At 36.3% G+C, this 15552-nt stretch overlaps 1 protein-coding gene across 1 annotated transcript; it reads right to left on the reverse strand.

Annotated features, from left to right (window-relative positions):
- Window positions 1-11012: 11012 nt before the first annotated feature.
- LOC138337965 (uncharacterized) lies at window positions 11013-11411 on the reverse strand. Its single transcript, XM_069288412.1, has one exon. It carries the CDS (start codon window positions 11409-11411, stop codon window positions 11013-11015), a length of 399 nt encoding a protein of 132 aa, XP_069144513.1.
- Window positions 11412-15552: the final 4141 nt, after the last annotated feature.

A 15552-nucleotide genomic window follows, 5' to 3' on the forward strand; every position in this document is an offset into this window, starting at 1 on the left:
AACATAGACAACCTACACTTATTAACCACAAAATTGGATATCTCCATAACAAATTTGTTGATCTTGGCTCTAGAATCCGCAACCATAGTCAAAGCATTCTTATATAATTGTGTGAACATGAGTCTATAGTCCTTCACGCTCATACCCCCTTGACAAAGGTTAATGAATTCTTGCATTTTCCTCTTCCTATGTTCCAAGGGAAAGAACCTATTACGGAAGGCCATTTTGAAAGCTCCCCAATTAATCTGGCCTATAACAGACTTTTGTTCCTTCCATTACTAATACAAAAATTGAGCTACAACTTTGAATTTGTAGGTGAATAGTTTTGCCTTTTCTTGAGAAGAAACCCCCATAGAATTCAAAACTTTTAACACTATCAATGAACCCTTGTGGATGCGCCTCCACTTTAAAACCAAAGAAAGTAGGGGGATTAACCCTTGTGAAATCCCTAATCGTTGAAGTGGTGAAGTTAGCATGGGGTTCACTTGCACTCTTGCATCATTAGCAACTTGGTTAGTCAATACTTGAGTCACGGTTTGTATGGACGACCTTATGTACATGTTTGAAGTAGCCCCTTCTTCAATAGGAATTTGGGGATTTTGAGGAGCTTGAGGGGGAACCACATCATTAAAATTCTCCTCTCCGGCCATTCCGGCATTGTTCATCCTTGTATTCATTGCCTATAAGTACAATAAAAGTATAAGAAGAAAGGACTAAATAGATCTAGGACTCTTAGGTATGACTAAGGAATAACAGGAGTGTGAAAGTTCCTACACATCACATAATCTCTTAATCATAAGTGTGGTGCCCTTCACAATTATTAATAAGACCCTACATAGACGTGGTTTAGTGAGACATCAATCCTAAGATTTATTTTAACCTAATGATCTGCTACTAACTTACTAACGACCCGAAGTACACCCTAGTTGTTACCGTCGTCCTCATTTTCAAAGAGGACTAAGACAAGCCTCTTAACATTCGTCATCACATATCATAGGTAAAAATGTGCAGAAAATAAAAACTTTTACTTATTCAATGATGATTTTTACATAGAACTCTACAAAGGGAACATCCATAGGCTTCTCACATAAGACAACATAATAATACATAAGAGTTTATTCTGAGACTTCGTCTAATATTAAAAAATTTATAGAATGAATTACAACAGTTTAATCATAGACATTAATCTATTACAATATTCCATATAGGATACAATAAAAGTCTTAACATGAGAATGGAATAATTGTCTCAGAATATAGAAAAAACTAATAAGTCTTGATGGATGGATTTATCATCGGACATCATGAGGACTCACCAATTGACTTAGGAAAGAGACAAGTCTTATTCTTCAATGACAAAGGATCTCCTGAATGTCCCAAACCTAAAATGTTTGGGAAAAGGGAAGAAAATATGGGTTAACCACATGTACTTAGTATAAATCCTATGCACAAAACCATCAATGCATGACAAAAGGAAAATTTTGTCCAAATCATTCTTTCTATCAACTAAACTCAACATGCATATATAAGAAGCATAATAAGTCAATTACCTTAATAGCACTTCAACATGTAAACCACCCAGGAAATTCTTGTGCAATGCCAAAGATATATAGCCATAATCCTATCCAAGGCTGAGTATCAGATTAAGCAACCCACTTCATACTTACAACATATTTTCATACCATGCTTATACATATATACTTACTCATAAATTATTGATCATTACCATAATCATAATTATAATCATTAAAGAATGCTACTAGAACAATCTCTTAGGATGCCACATGTGCAATGAGTAAAAGAAGTCACATACCCTCACTTACCCTCTGTAGTAGCCTTCAAGACAACACTAATGAGAGTTCACATGCTTAAATTGTTCATTTACATTTACATTAGGGAATGAATTGCAATAACCGATATTAGACCATCTGAGCTACATAGAATCTGGTGTTCTACTCTAACACCAAAAAGAGAGGCCTAACATTATCCTAAGGTGTAACCATTCGTACGAAGCTATCTAGTTGGATCCAGTAAGGTTGAGTCTTATGTGGGTACATATTAAACCTTGATTTATTAACGTGGAAGTTTCCACCTCATGAGAGAACATATAATTACGGAATCTGAACTTATTAACGTGAGAAAACTTATGTGGGAGGCCGGACTTACTAACGTGTGATCTCCATCTCATTTAAATGACCTTTCGATGCTCTGCAATAATACCTTTAGTAATAATATTATTTCATCATACAAGTGCATACTAGTCTCTTATATACCCCTATGTAAACATATTAATATAATAACTCATATGTGGTCACAAAGTGACTAAACCATTCACTGAACCCTTTATCATGTTAATGAGAAACTACATTCAATCACATGATGATCATGTTATATCATGCACATATAATTCATAGCCAATACATGTGTCTAGGGTGAGGGTTGAAGGGATCATGTCTTCAAAATCATAACATTATATTATCTATAATATCATTCTAATCTATGTAATTACACCTTTCATCATTGAGATTAAAGAATAATCAACATGATTCCTCTTTCACCTTCAAGGGACTTCACCCTTCAACACTTAAAATTCACAACCAACATATAAAATATGACAATTCACGAAGTATTATCATAACTAAAATCAAAGTAAACTAGTTCCTTTTTCATCACCCTCAACAGTTCACCTTATTCGATTCAAGAATTTAGGGATTTGGAAAAAAGACATAGGTCAAGGGAAAATTCAAAGAAATTCATCAATTGACCATCAATTCATATCTAAACAACATTAATTCATCATAACTCATCACAATTGATTCACAATTTCATTATAGAAAGAAGACCAACGTGAAGAGAAAAAACATTGTTTATGGGGAATCTAGAAATAATCTTTTAAAGGACCTCTTGGGAAAGAAATCCCAAGACTGAAAGAAACCATAAGTTATAGATGAGAAATACACTAAATTTAGTAGATATTTTAGGGATTTGGTCTTTTTCTTTAAGCTTCAAAGCTTCTTCAATTGGGGATGAGTAGAGAGAGAATGTTGATAGAAGGGGGAGCTTTTGGGATTTGTTTTGGGGTTTTCACCTCGCACTTGGTCCGTGTACATGTGTATAATTTGCTCACCTTTATAATTACCTAATATTAGATATCATAATTTATATGTGACTTAGTTATTACTTTGCATCAATAAAAACAAGTCTATTATATAGTATCACAATAAATCGATGATGGTTATTATTATTCTTATTCTACCTTCTTTGTATGGCAAGTACCAACAAGGCGAGTTCTAATGTCACATACCGTTAAAATACTTATTTGCGAAAGAATTAACAATGTATGCAAAACACTAATAAAAAATTCCTTAATTAGTAGTCATACCTTGTTGATTGCTCAGAGTTCCCAAAACCCTAGTTGTGGAGTTTAGTTGCTCATACACATATGAACACAAGAAAATAATTTAGATGAAACTATTATGAACTTACGTATTGAGAACAATAAACCCAAAAATTTAATTTTGAATTTAAATACCAAAATCTTTAAGAACATAAGAAATCGTAAATTGCTCTTTTTGCATATTAAACTCTTAAGCTACAAACTAGAAGAAGAATAATACACCCTAAAACGAGGTTTACATCTCCTATTTATCGAAAACAACTCGAAAATTAAAAAGGGAAACAAAATAAGGAAATAAAACAACAGGACACGCCTTTAATCTACGAGGAAGACCTACGCCCCGCCGGTCGAGATACAGTCCGTGGGTCCTTACTGTGACTCCATACATAGCAAATTCTCCATCATCTAAAAAACCAAATCTTTATTAGGAAGCTTCTATGACCCTGCAGTACGGACAATAAGTGAAACGATAGTTTCAAGTCAAGTCACGTACTATCGCGATCGGGGAGCACCCCCTAGATTCAACCGCCTTCGTCATCTTTAGAAAGGACTAAGACTAGCCTTTTAGCATTTGTCATTACATTTCAATTGTTCAGAAGTGCGGAAAATTAAAACGTTACTAACGTATTGAGGTTTGTATAGACCTCTCTTTTAGAAAAGATACTTACATACAATGTTTACTTAGACTCCTCTCACAGGAAGCTTACATACGCTTCTCGTTTATATAATATAAACAACATATAACAATTTAGTTTGATATAGAGTTCCAAATTTACACCATATAGAATAAATAGAACATTCGGGCATAGACCATACTTCATAACAACAAAATCCACATATAGGCTTATATTCTTTAAATAAAAGAGATTGAAACTAAATGTGTTTTAGACTATAACAACTTCTAGTAGCTACATAGTGGTATCATCCTTGGACGGTAAGGATGTTCCAAACACTTGTCAAATATCCTAGTGCCATGCTATTTTCCATCTATCTTCAACGACCCAAACCTACATATTCGTAGAAATATAAGCGAAATGGGTTATACATCAACTTGTACAAAGTGTAGAAACATATCCACAAATGATTTTTTGATTCACGCTTAAAGAGGCATTTTTTTCAATGTCATGCTTAGTAATTTTTTAGAGTCGTAATGCACAATTAACAAGACATACAAGCGAATGATCACATGATCATTAAGACAAGTCCTTATTTAACACAACACCAATATAATCATAAAGTAAGGTCAACATACATATTATCAACATAAAGTTATACCAACATGTATAATAGAATGTCAAGATCATAAAATCAAAGCAACTCTAACATCATAAGAAATCATATTCAAGAGTTTATCTTATCACATTATACAAGGAACTTATTCACTACCCCTTCCAAAGCCTACAAGTGAAAATGTCAATATGAACTCCCATAACCCCACATAGTCAATCAAACAAGGAAAGATATCATCACTAATGCCTAACTTCATTTAACATAGCATCTTGTGCAATAATCATCATATATATGAATATAGACAAGTAAAATGTTTATCAGTAAGGACAAAATCATATATGTCATCAACATGTAAAGACAAAATTTGCATATTATTAAAGTCATAAAAGCATAAGAACATCCTCATAAGATTACCGTCAAGGCCAACTACTTCAATGCATAGGTAGAGTCCCATACACCTACCTATACTAAGAAGAACCCTTTAAGCCATCCTAGTAATAGTTCACTTAATTACATTCATTTTACTTTCGAGAAAAGATGGTCCAACCGACGTAGACCACATGAGCTAATATGGAATTCGGTGTCATGAAAACCTACAACTAAAGAAGGTGGTCAACTTGCCAAGGTGGAACAAAAATAATAACATAACATTCTAGGTGGATCAACTTGGTAGTGTTCCTATGGTGTCAACATAGTTCAAGAACTAGGAGACATACTTAAGACCCCTTTTATGCACAATTTCATTGTAATCTTGATCTCATGATAACAATTGTGAACCTACCTTCCAACATTGGGAAGGGTCACCTCTCACAACTAGTTTACTCAGTTCTAATTTAAAATCCCCTTTTAAATTTTTTTAAGCCTTTTTTAATTATCTTAGCTTAATATCGAGGTCATAGAGGACTAACCCCTTGTATATCATAATCACTATCTCATACGAAATTGCATGAGAACCTCCTTTCAATATAACCCTTATATATGAGATTAACAAATTCTCGTCATCATGTCATAGTACGGCACAAAAGTGATCCAAATCAACCTCATATTATTAACCCTTAATCAGAATCTCACAATTCATATAGTACAGAATTTTCAATTACATTGATAATACAATCACCTATCTAATCTACTCATAATTAATATTTCAATTTAAAATTTAAATCAAGTCAAGCCATCTAATTGAAGGAACGATTCAAAATCATAAGTCTTACCAATTTACCTTCAGAAGCCTTCTCCCATGGTCTTACCATTAACTTGTAATATTCATCCATTAATAGAGTTAATAGAATTATATAATAGTATTCAACGCAAAAACTATGTCAATTGCATCACAACTAACAAATTCAACATTAATTTTTAACCTAGGGTTACAGAAATAAGGTCAAATCATGATTTCTTCTATAGAATAAGGTCTAACATTAGAAAATACCCTAATTAACTGATAATAAATAATATTATATCCAAAATAGTCAAAACAAACCAAGAAAAAAATAATTTGAAAGATCAATTTCGGATAAACAATGAAACTTTCCCAAGTTTTAAAAATCAAATTTGAAGAACCATTTGAGGAAAGAAGTCCGAAATGTGAAAAGTTCCCATAACATAGATATTAATTACGATTGATGAGAAAAATTTAAATTCATGCATCCCTAATCCTCTTTGACCTTGAACTTCATTGGTATTCCTTTATGAGAGAAAAAGTAGAGAGAACGAAGAAGGATTTGGAATTTGAGAAATGAAGTGAGTTGGGTTAGTTTAATAAGGGTTATGTGTTCATATAATCTCTTAAATACCTTAATTATACACCACAGAACCTTTTATTAACCAACTAAACGACTCTATATTTCAAATAACTAACTAAAAATATAACAGTGAAAGCACAACACAAATGACGACACCCTAACCTACGGACCATAGGTGCATCGACGCCACCGCACTAGCAAGGCGTCGATGAGTTCGTACATTCTATTTTTGGGAAGTTTTGAATAATGTATAAGGAATTACCTACAGAATGATATATGCATCATCGATCAAGTGGTGGCTCGTCGATAGGTTTTAGTAGGTAACCAATATTATTTGACAACTTTTGGGTAATTTTTGAACGGCCTCCCTCAAGGAACATTAGGGTGGTCGTTGGGGAGTCGTACCCATATGGTTAGACCCTAAACGCACTATAATACATGTTTAACACCTTTATGCTAAATTTCATTGAATTTCGACACATAAAATCTCATGACACATGCCAAGGCACACTAACCTCCATTTCACTAGTCTCCGGACGTCATGGAGGTTTATTAATGTTTTGACTCTAGACCTTCCTAAAATTTTTATATACATTAATTGAGATCTTAATATAGTGTTACAAGGACTAATTCATCGTGTGAGGTTCTAGGTAAGTTCATGGATTTTCGGAGTTTACAATTACTCCTTACTAAGAATATTTCATCATCATGTACAAGACAATTTCTCATATAACTTCTACGAAGTTGTACTACAGACATTAAGTCATTCGATGGTCCATATTAAGACTCGTGGTTCCACACATAGTATGATTTTCCTGAGCTTCCAAATTACCTTTGCATTTCTATCCCACGACCCTTACCTACAGACTTTAAGTCACTCGACGACCCATGATTTCCTTTGTAGGGATCTCTTTTTTGCATTTTCCTTTGATATCACCACTAGTTTACTCACCTGAGTTTATTTCCTGAATAAACAACATAAAAACATAAAACTAACACAAAACAACCTCCAGATAAACACAAATCCTAAGTAAAACATATCAATAGTACCATAAAGTCATGGTGCATCAACACCCTCAACTTATAGACGTTGGTTGTAATCAAGAAACATATTATGAATCTAAATGAAATTGTTTAAAATCACGAAGTTTAAACCCAAGCAATCATATGACTCTACATCCCAACTCATATTTTAAGCGCAATTTTTTTCTCTTAGACGCAAACAAGCTAATTTGTGCACATCCAAACATGACATAACAAACAGACCAATAACACCATATACACTATTTGGCTATCCCTAGAGCATAAACTTTCCTACTCTGTCCCTAGTTCCTTTACATCAATAATGTTCCATTTTTTCATTCAATGCATAGAGAGATTTGTTATAGGGATTCTTCAACTCTCAAGCTCAGAAGTAATTCTGATGTACAAATTATTCTCAATACCATAGGCTTTCCTTTATTTTCACTGGTTAGAGTCTTCAAACTAGACTTTAGGATCACTGGAGGACATTCTTAGCTTGTATCGTAGGCTCAGGGTCAGGTGTGGTACATTTGGGTACATTTAGTGAGATTCTGCCCTCCTTGGAATCACATTAGGTCGTTTACCTCTTTTTCCATATTTTCAACATCCTTCCTTTCATTCTTGTTTCATTTTATTCCTTTAAATCATACATGTGAATTTCAACTTTGTAGCTCTTTAGATTTTATATTTTTATTATTTTTCATGCCTTTCCTTTTATTTACTTTCACGAAGTCACATCCCCTCTCTTTTTAATTTTCAACGCCAAACACTTACACATCATTCTTTGGAATTTCACTTTCATAGACACCCTCAACATATGACTCATCCATGTCGAGGTGCATAATACTTGATTTCGGGTTAGGTCCAAGAACGATGTCACTTATACATTAGCAACCCTTAACTTAGTCTTTTCTACAATGTCAAGGTGCACATGTCAAAGGAGGGATTGGGGCAAAGATATTAACTTCTAGGGAGGTGAATTAGGATGTTTAAAAGAAATGGTCAATTTTAGGCTTAAAATATTTGGATCAAAAGGGAATATTTATCTCATTTTGTTAGACTCTATTGTGCTAGTTATGGACTATTCAGAACAACGGCCTATGACAACTTCCTAACATCTAGAGTACATTATCTTAGCATGACTAACAAAGCATGTTCTAAATTGGCACTTTAATATTTTATTCAATAATGATTTTCACACACACACCTGAAAATTAGGTTAGTCATTAAATTGTAAAATTATCCAAATCAAGTTAGATTTTAAGTTATGTTATAAAATCAGTCTCTTCTATTTAATACCTTGATCTAATAAATTCATCTTATTCTAAACCATTCTTTAAGTACATGTATAAAAATTTTTGATGAGTATCATCTTTGTTTCAACAAGTTCAGGTCATTATGTTCTTTTCACAATCATTCTTCTACACATGTGAAATGCACCCTTCATATTTATGCTTCTACACATAGTAAACAATACATACTAAACATGGCGACTTACAATCCAAGAGTGGATTACGAGTTAGGTTACTTAGTGTCACGACCCAAAACGAGCCGCGAGTGGCACCCACACTTACTCTCCTAGGTGAGCGAACCAAAAAATAACAACCCCAACATTTACCAGTATATCAATTATGAATAGTAAAAATAATGCGGAAGATCCAAAACTTATTAATGTAATAAATTAAATAAACTTCTAAAGTTTATTACTTATTATTCCCAAAATCTGGAAGTCATCACACCAAGAATGTCTATCCTCAAATTTCTAAATCTAAGAGTGATTAAGAAGCTAAAATAAGTAAAAAGATGGTCCACGTCCGAACTTCAAGGACATCAAGATGTGAATGAGAGAATCCAGTCCGAGCTAGTAATAATAGCTCACCCTGAAATCTGATATGCTGGAGACTGACTAGAGTTGAGGGCGAGTCGAAGTCGATGGTGCACTTGCTGCACTCCGTAAAACAAAAAGAAGAAAATACAAGTAGGGGCCAGTACGTTATCATTTTCAATGATACCATTAGCACTTCTTCAGCAAAAATCAACAGGCTAGGTTTGGAACCCTTGTCGCAGCCCTCGAGAAGCTGGAAAGTACCCATGTGGCACACCATCCACAAGCACTCCAAAGTCTTCATTACATAAACATCCATGTATCAAATTCCGCCATTTCTCACAAAAGCCCATTCGATCCAAAAAGATGCTTTTAACACGTACTGAGTAGGTATCATCGGTCAACTCAAAATAGAAAGCAATATATATACTGAATAATAATATAAAATCAACCACAATACTTAACAGGTGACAATCAACAAGTACAAGAACCATTGGCAATAACACCAAGCACACCTATGAGGACTCACACCTCCACACCATACTCATTTGGGAAATAGGTTCTTCGAATTTGAGTATATTAACATAATTCAAGATTCCTTCTCTTTATTTTTATCGTGTTGGAACGTGACACTCCGATCGCATATACCGTGTCGGAACATGCCACTCCGATCCCCTAATACTACCGTGTCTGAACGTGACACTTCGATCCAATATTACCCTGTCGGAACGTGACACTCCGATCCATTTATCTCATTACTTTTATTCTTTCAAGCCTTCTTTATGTCAAGGAGTCATCTTAATAGAGAGGATTTAGATTGAAGATTCAACAGTCTCATCATTCGAACCCACCACAATTACACAATCAAAACATACAAACACACAATCAAGAACATAGAAGACTTTACAATACCACTCAATACATATCGATTGCTATTTAGAGTTTATCTATCACATATAAATAAACCATAACTTACCTCCACTGAAGAATCGTGATCAAGCAAGCTACCTCCCTAATGCCTTTGCTTTCCTCAATGCCTATGAATTTTTTCAATCTGAAGTCTAAGTCACATGCTTTCTTTTTCGTTCTCTCTCTCGCTTGTTCTCCCTTTCTGTTCTATTTATTTTTCTTCTGCAGATTCTTTTTATTTTCCCTAATTTTCATATAATCCATTATGATAAAAGTAACCCACTATTTATTTACCTATTATCTTCTTTAACCCCCAAGTAAATAAATTATTATTAAACTTACCCCACTAATTTCATAATTATAATCATGAATAGTCCAAAACACCAATTTAAATTTTAGCGGAAATCTGACACAGGGTGGAGTTACGCAGCTTGTGACGGTCCGTCGTATCTATGACGGTCCGTCCTACAGGTCCATCATAAAGTTCTCAGAGTGAAATTGAGTAGCGTGGTTACGCAACTTGTGACGGTCTGTCGTATCTACGACGGTCCGTGGTGCTGTTCCGTCGTGAAGTTCAGAGAGTCGATCCCAGTACCCAGATTTCAGAGTTGAAGTGTTTTGGAATGAAGATCCTCGACCGTTGTGCCTATGAAGGCTCGTCCTACCTGTCGTTGAGGGTAATGAGGAGAGCAGCAGAAGAAATTACACAAGTATGGGACCATGATGGTCTGTCGCGTGGTCCGTCGTGACCATGACAGTCCGTCGCGTGATCCGTCGACCCACTACGTAAATCAAAAATAATTCTATTGCTCGAACCGACTAAACAGGTTGTTACAATAGATACAAATTTAGCCATCATTCGTCCTCGAACAATCACATGAAGAAAATCAAGGGCGAGAAAGATTAACCGAATCTGTAAAAAGACGTGGATATCTTTCTTGCATATCAGCCTCATTCTCCCAAGTGTACTCTTCAACTGGCCGATTCTTCCACTGAACCTTGATAGATGCAATCTCCTTTGATCTTAACTTGCGGACATCTCTATCTAAAATAGCAATAGGCTCCTCCTCATAAGACAAATTCTCATCAAGAAGAACTGAATCCCAACGAATAATGTAGTTTCCATCCCCATGGTATTTTTCCAGCATAGACACATGAAATACTGGGTGAACTCCAGAGTGTCCTGGAGGCAATGCCAATTCATAAGCCACCTCCCCCACACGCTTCAGAACTTTAAATGGACCAATATACCTCGGACTAAGCTTACCTCGCTTACCAAACCGCATCACCCCTTTCATGGGTAAGACCTTCAGCAAGACTTGTTCACCCTCCATAAAATCCATGTCCTTAACCTTTCGATCTGCATATTCTTTCTGTTTGTTCTGAGCTGCTAGAAGCTTCTCCTGAATGAATTTTACTTTATCTAATGATTCCCTCAAAATATCGGTACCCCATGGTCTCACCTCAAATGCATCAAACCAACCAATGGGAGACCTACATCTCCTCCCATACAGTGCCTCAAATGGGACCATATCAATACTTGAGTGATAACTATTATTGTATTAAAAATCTGCTAAGGGTAAGAAGTTATCCCAATGACCACCAAATTCTATCACACATGCACAAAGCATATCCTCGAACCCCTGAATCATTCGCTCAGACTGACCATCAGTCTGAGGGTGAAATGCAGTACTAAGATACAACTTAGTACCTAATTGAGCATGCAATGTTCTCCAAAACCTAGAAGTAAATTGCGTACCTCTATCTGATATGTTGGAAAGTGAAACTCGATGCAATCAAACAATTTCTGAGATATAGAGTTTGGCTAACTTCTCTGCATTGTAAGTCACCTTGACCAGAATGAAGTGAGCAGACTTAGTTAATCTGTCAACAATTACCCAAATAGAATCAAACTTACCCAATTTCTTTGGAAGACCAACCACAAAATCCATTGCAATTCTTTCCCATTTCCATTCAGGAATGGGCATTTTCTGAAGTGTTCCTCCGGGCCTCTGGTGTTCATACTTTACCTGCTGAGAATTCGGGCATTGGGCAAGAAAATCAACAATGTCACGCTTCATTCTACTCCAACAAAAATGTTGCTTTAGGTCACGATACATATTGGTTGCACCAGGATATATAGAATACCTTGAACTATGAGCCTCTCTAAGAATAGTGTGAATCAAATTATCAACACGGGGCACACATACCCTTCCCTTAATTCTCGAAACGTCTTCCTCATCAATTATTGCCTCTTTAGCCTCTCGTCGTAATACCATATCTCGAATTCGGATCAATTTCTCATCAGCAAACTGTTTTTCCCTTATTCTTGTCAAGGAAAGAAGATCTTGCCTCCACACAAGCGAAAAATCCTCCCTTCTCTATTACTTCCAGCCTCATAAAGTCATTAGCCAATGTCTAAACCTCTCTAGCCAATGGGCGTCTAGAAACCTGTAAGTGGGCTAGAATTCCTATGCTCCCTGCCTTCTACTTAAAGCATCTGCCAGAACATTAACTTTTCCTGGATGATACAAAATAGTAATATCATAGTCCTTCTATAGTTCCATCCATCTCCTCTTCGTCAAATTCAAATCTTTAAGAGTAAAGACATACTGTAAACTACGATGATCTCTATAGACTTCACACTTAACCCCATATAGATAATGTCTCCATTGCTTTAATGCAAACACAACAGCAACCAACTCCAAATCATGGGTCGGATAGTTACGTTCATGCACTTTTAATTGCCTCGAAGCATAAGCAATTACATTCCTCTCCTGCATTAGCACCGCATCAAAACCAGAATAAGATGCGTCACAATAAACAATGAAATTCTTACCTTCCACTGGCAAGGTAAGAATTGGTGCAGTAGTCAACAAGCTCTTGAGGTTCTGGAAGCTTTGTTCACATTCGTCCGACAATACAAATGGAACATTCCGCTTAGTCAAATTTGTCAGTTGGGAAGCAACATAAGAAAATCCCTTGACAAAACGACGGTAGTAGCTAGCTAAACCAACAAAGCTCCTTACCACTGTAACATCAGTAGGTCTTACCCAATTCTTCAATGCTTCAATCTTAGAAGGATCCACCATAACTCCATCCTTAGAAACCACGTGCCCCAAGAAGGACACTGAATCTAGCCAAAACTCACACTTGGAGAATTTGGCATAAAGCCTTTTCCCTCTCAACACTTCCAATACAATTCTCAAATGCTCCTCATGTTCTTTCCTACTCTTTGAGTACATCAATATATCATCAATAAATACGATGACAAAGAGATCCAGATATGGATTTAAAATCCCGTTCATCAGGCTAATGAAAGCAGCAGGGGCATTCGTAAGCCCAAAAGACATTACTAAGAATTCATAATGCCCATACTATGTTCAAAAAGCAGTCTTTGGCACATCTTCTGCCCGTATTTTTAATTAATGATAAACACATCTCAAATCAATTTTTGAGAAGGTACAAGCACCTTGTAACTGATCGAACAAATCATCAATGCGGGGAATATGATACTTTTTCTTAATAGTTACCTTATTCAGTTGCCTGTAGTATATGCACATCCGAAAACTTCCATACTTCTTCTACACAAATAAAATAGGAGCACCCCAAGAGGATGCACTTGGTCTAATAAAACCTTTACCTAACAATTCCTGAAGATGGGCCTTTAACTCCCTTAATTAAGCTGGAGCCATCCTATAGGGGGTTATGGAAATGGGGCGAGAACCCGGCTCCATATTAATTAAAAAATTAATATCCCTATCCAGTTGCATACTGGAAAGGTCTGCAGGAAACACATCTAGAAACTCACGGACTATCGAGACAGACTCAATTGAAGGTACATGGGAATTATCATCCCTGAGATGTGCCAAGAAAGCTAAACAACCCTTACTAACCATTCTCTTAGAACGAAGGAAGGAGATGATATGAACTGGAGTGGAAATATAGTCACCATCCCACACTAGCCGATCTGTCCCAGGCTTGGCAAATGTCAGAGTTTTAGCATTACAATCTAAGATTGCAAATTTTGAAAAAGCCAAGTCATACCCAGAATTACATCGAAATCAACCATCTCTAGAATAATCAAATCTACATGAGTATTGCTCCCCACAAAAGTCACAAGACAAGACCTATACACCTTATCAACTATCAAAGACTCACCCACAGGAGTAGAGACACGCATAGGAATGTTAAGCAAATCACAATGTAAATCAAGACCAGTAGTAAATGAGGAAGATACATATGAAAATGTGGATCAAGGATCAAATAATATAGAAGCCATGCAATCACAGACCAAAACATTACCTGTAATAACAACATTAGATGTCTCTGCTTCAGAGCTCCCGGGGAAAGCATAACAATGAGCCCTATAACCTGTCTGCCCGTTGTACCTACCATGTTGCGCTGCAGTAACTCCAGCTTGCCTGCTACCCCGGCTGATTTAGTTACTACCATTACCTTGGCCACCATGTCCTCCAAAATGGTGGCCTCTCCCATGGCCACCTCTACCTCTAACTATTGGGGGTCTGTTACTGTGTTTTGGAATATATTTCCTAATATGTGCAGTGTCTCCACATCCATAACAATTTTTGGAGTCAAGCATTGTTCTCTTTGAGAATGATGAAGTCTGGGGATAACATCAAAACTCAGATAAATGCTAACTGGTCTGCGATGGACCCCCAGCTACAGCCTATAGTGAAGACTGAATAGGTCGGGCTGGGTAACCTCCTGAACTCTACCCTCTGGAGTAAGAATAACTAAACTCACCTCCCTTTCGAATCTTCTTAGATGTCGACGCCATGGTGAAGTCATCTTGCTTCACCCCCTCCACCTCTATCAGAAAATTAACCACTTCCTTAAAGGATTTTGCTGCAGCAGGTACCTGTAAGGCTGGGATCTGCAAATCTGACCTCAATCCTTTCACAAAATGGCGAATCCACTCTTGTGGACTGAAGCAAAACTGGGTGGCATGCCTTGATAGTGCACGAAATTTAGCCTCAAAAGCAATAACAAACATCCTGCCTTTCTTTAGGCTTAGGAACTCATCTCTCCTCTTGTCCCTCAATGTCCGGGGTATATACTTCTCCATAAATAAGCTAAAGAATGATGCCCAAGTCATAGTTGGTGCCTCTGCTGGTTGACACTCAACAAACGACTGCCACCATATTTGTGCATTCCCCTGAAACTGATAGGTCAGAAACTCAACACCGCATCGTTCTACTATGTCCATCTTATATAGCAGCTCATAACAATCAACCAGAAAATCATAGGCATCCTCAAATTTAGTACCCTTGGAGACTGGAGGTTTCAACTTTATGAATTTAGTGAAAAGTTCATGATCACTCATCATTATAGACCCTATAGTCAATCGAGGAATAGTGCCTACTTCCAATGAGACATCCATGCGGGGAGCCACAGCAGCTGCAT

This window comes from Solanum lycopersicum, chromosome 8, assembly GCF_036512215.1.
Source record: "Solanum lycopersicum chromosome 8, SLM_r2.1".
In the NCBI taxonomy this organism is placed as follows: Eukaryota; Viridiplantae; Streptophyta; class Magnoliopsida; order Solanales; family Solanaceae; genus Solanum; species Solanum lycopersicum.

Coding starts and splice junctions, on each gene's coding strand:
- LOC138337965 (XM_069288412.1), bottom strand. CDS start 11,411: ATGCGGTTTGGTAAGCGAGGTAAGCTTAGTCCGAGGTATATTGGTCCA.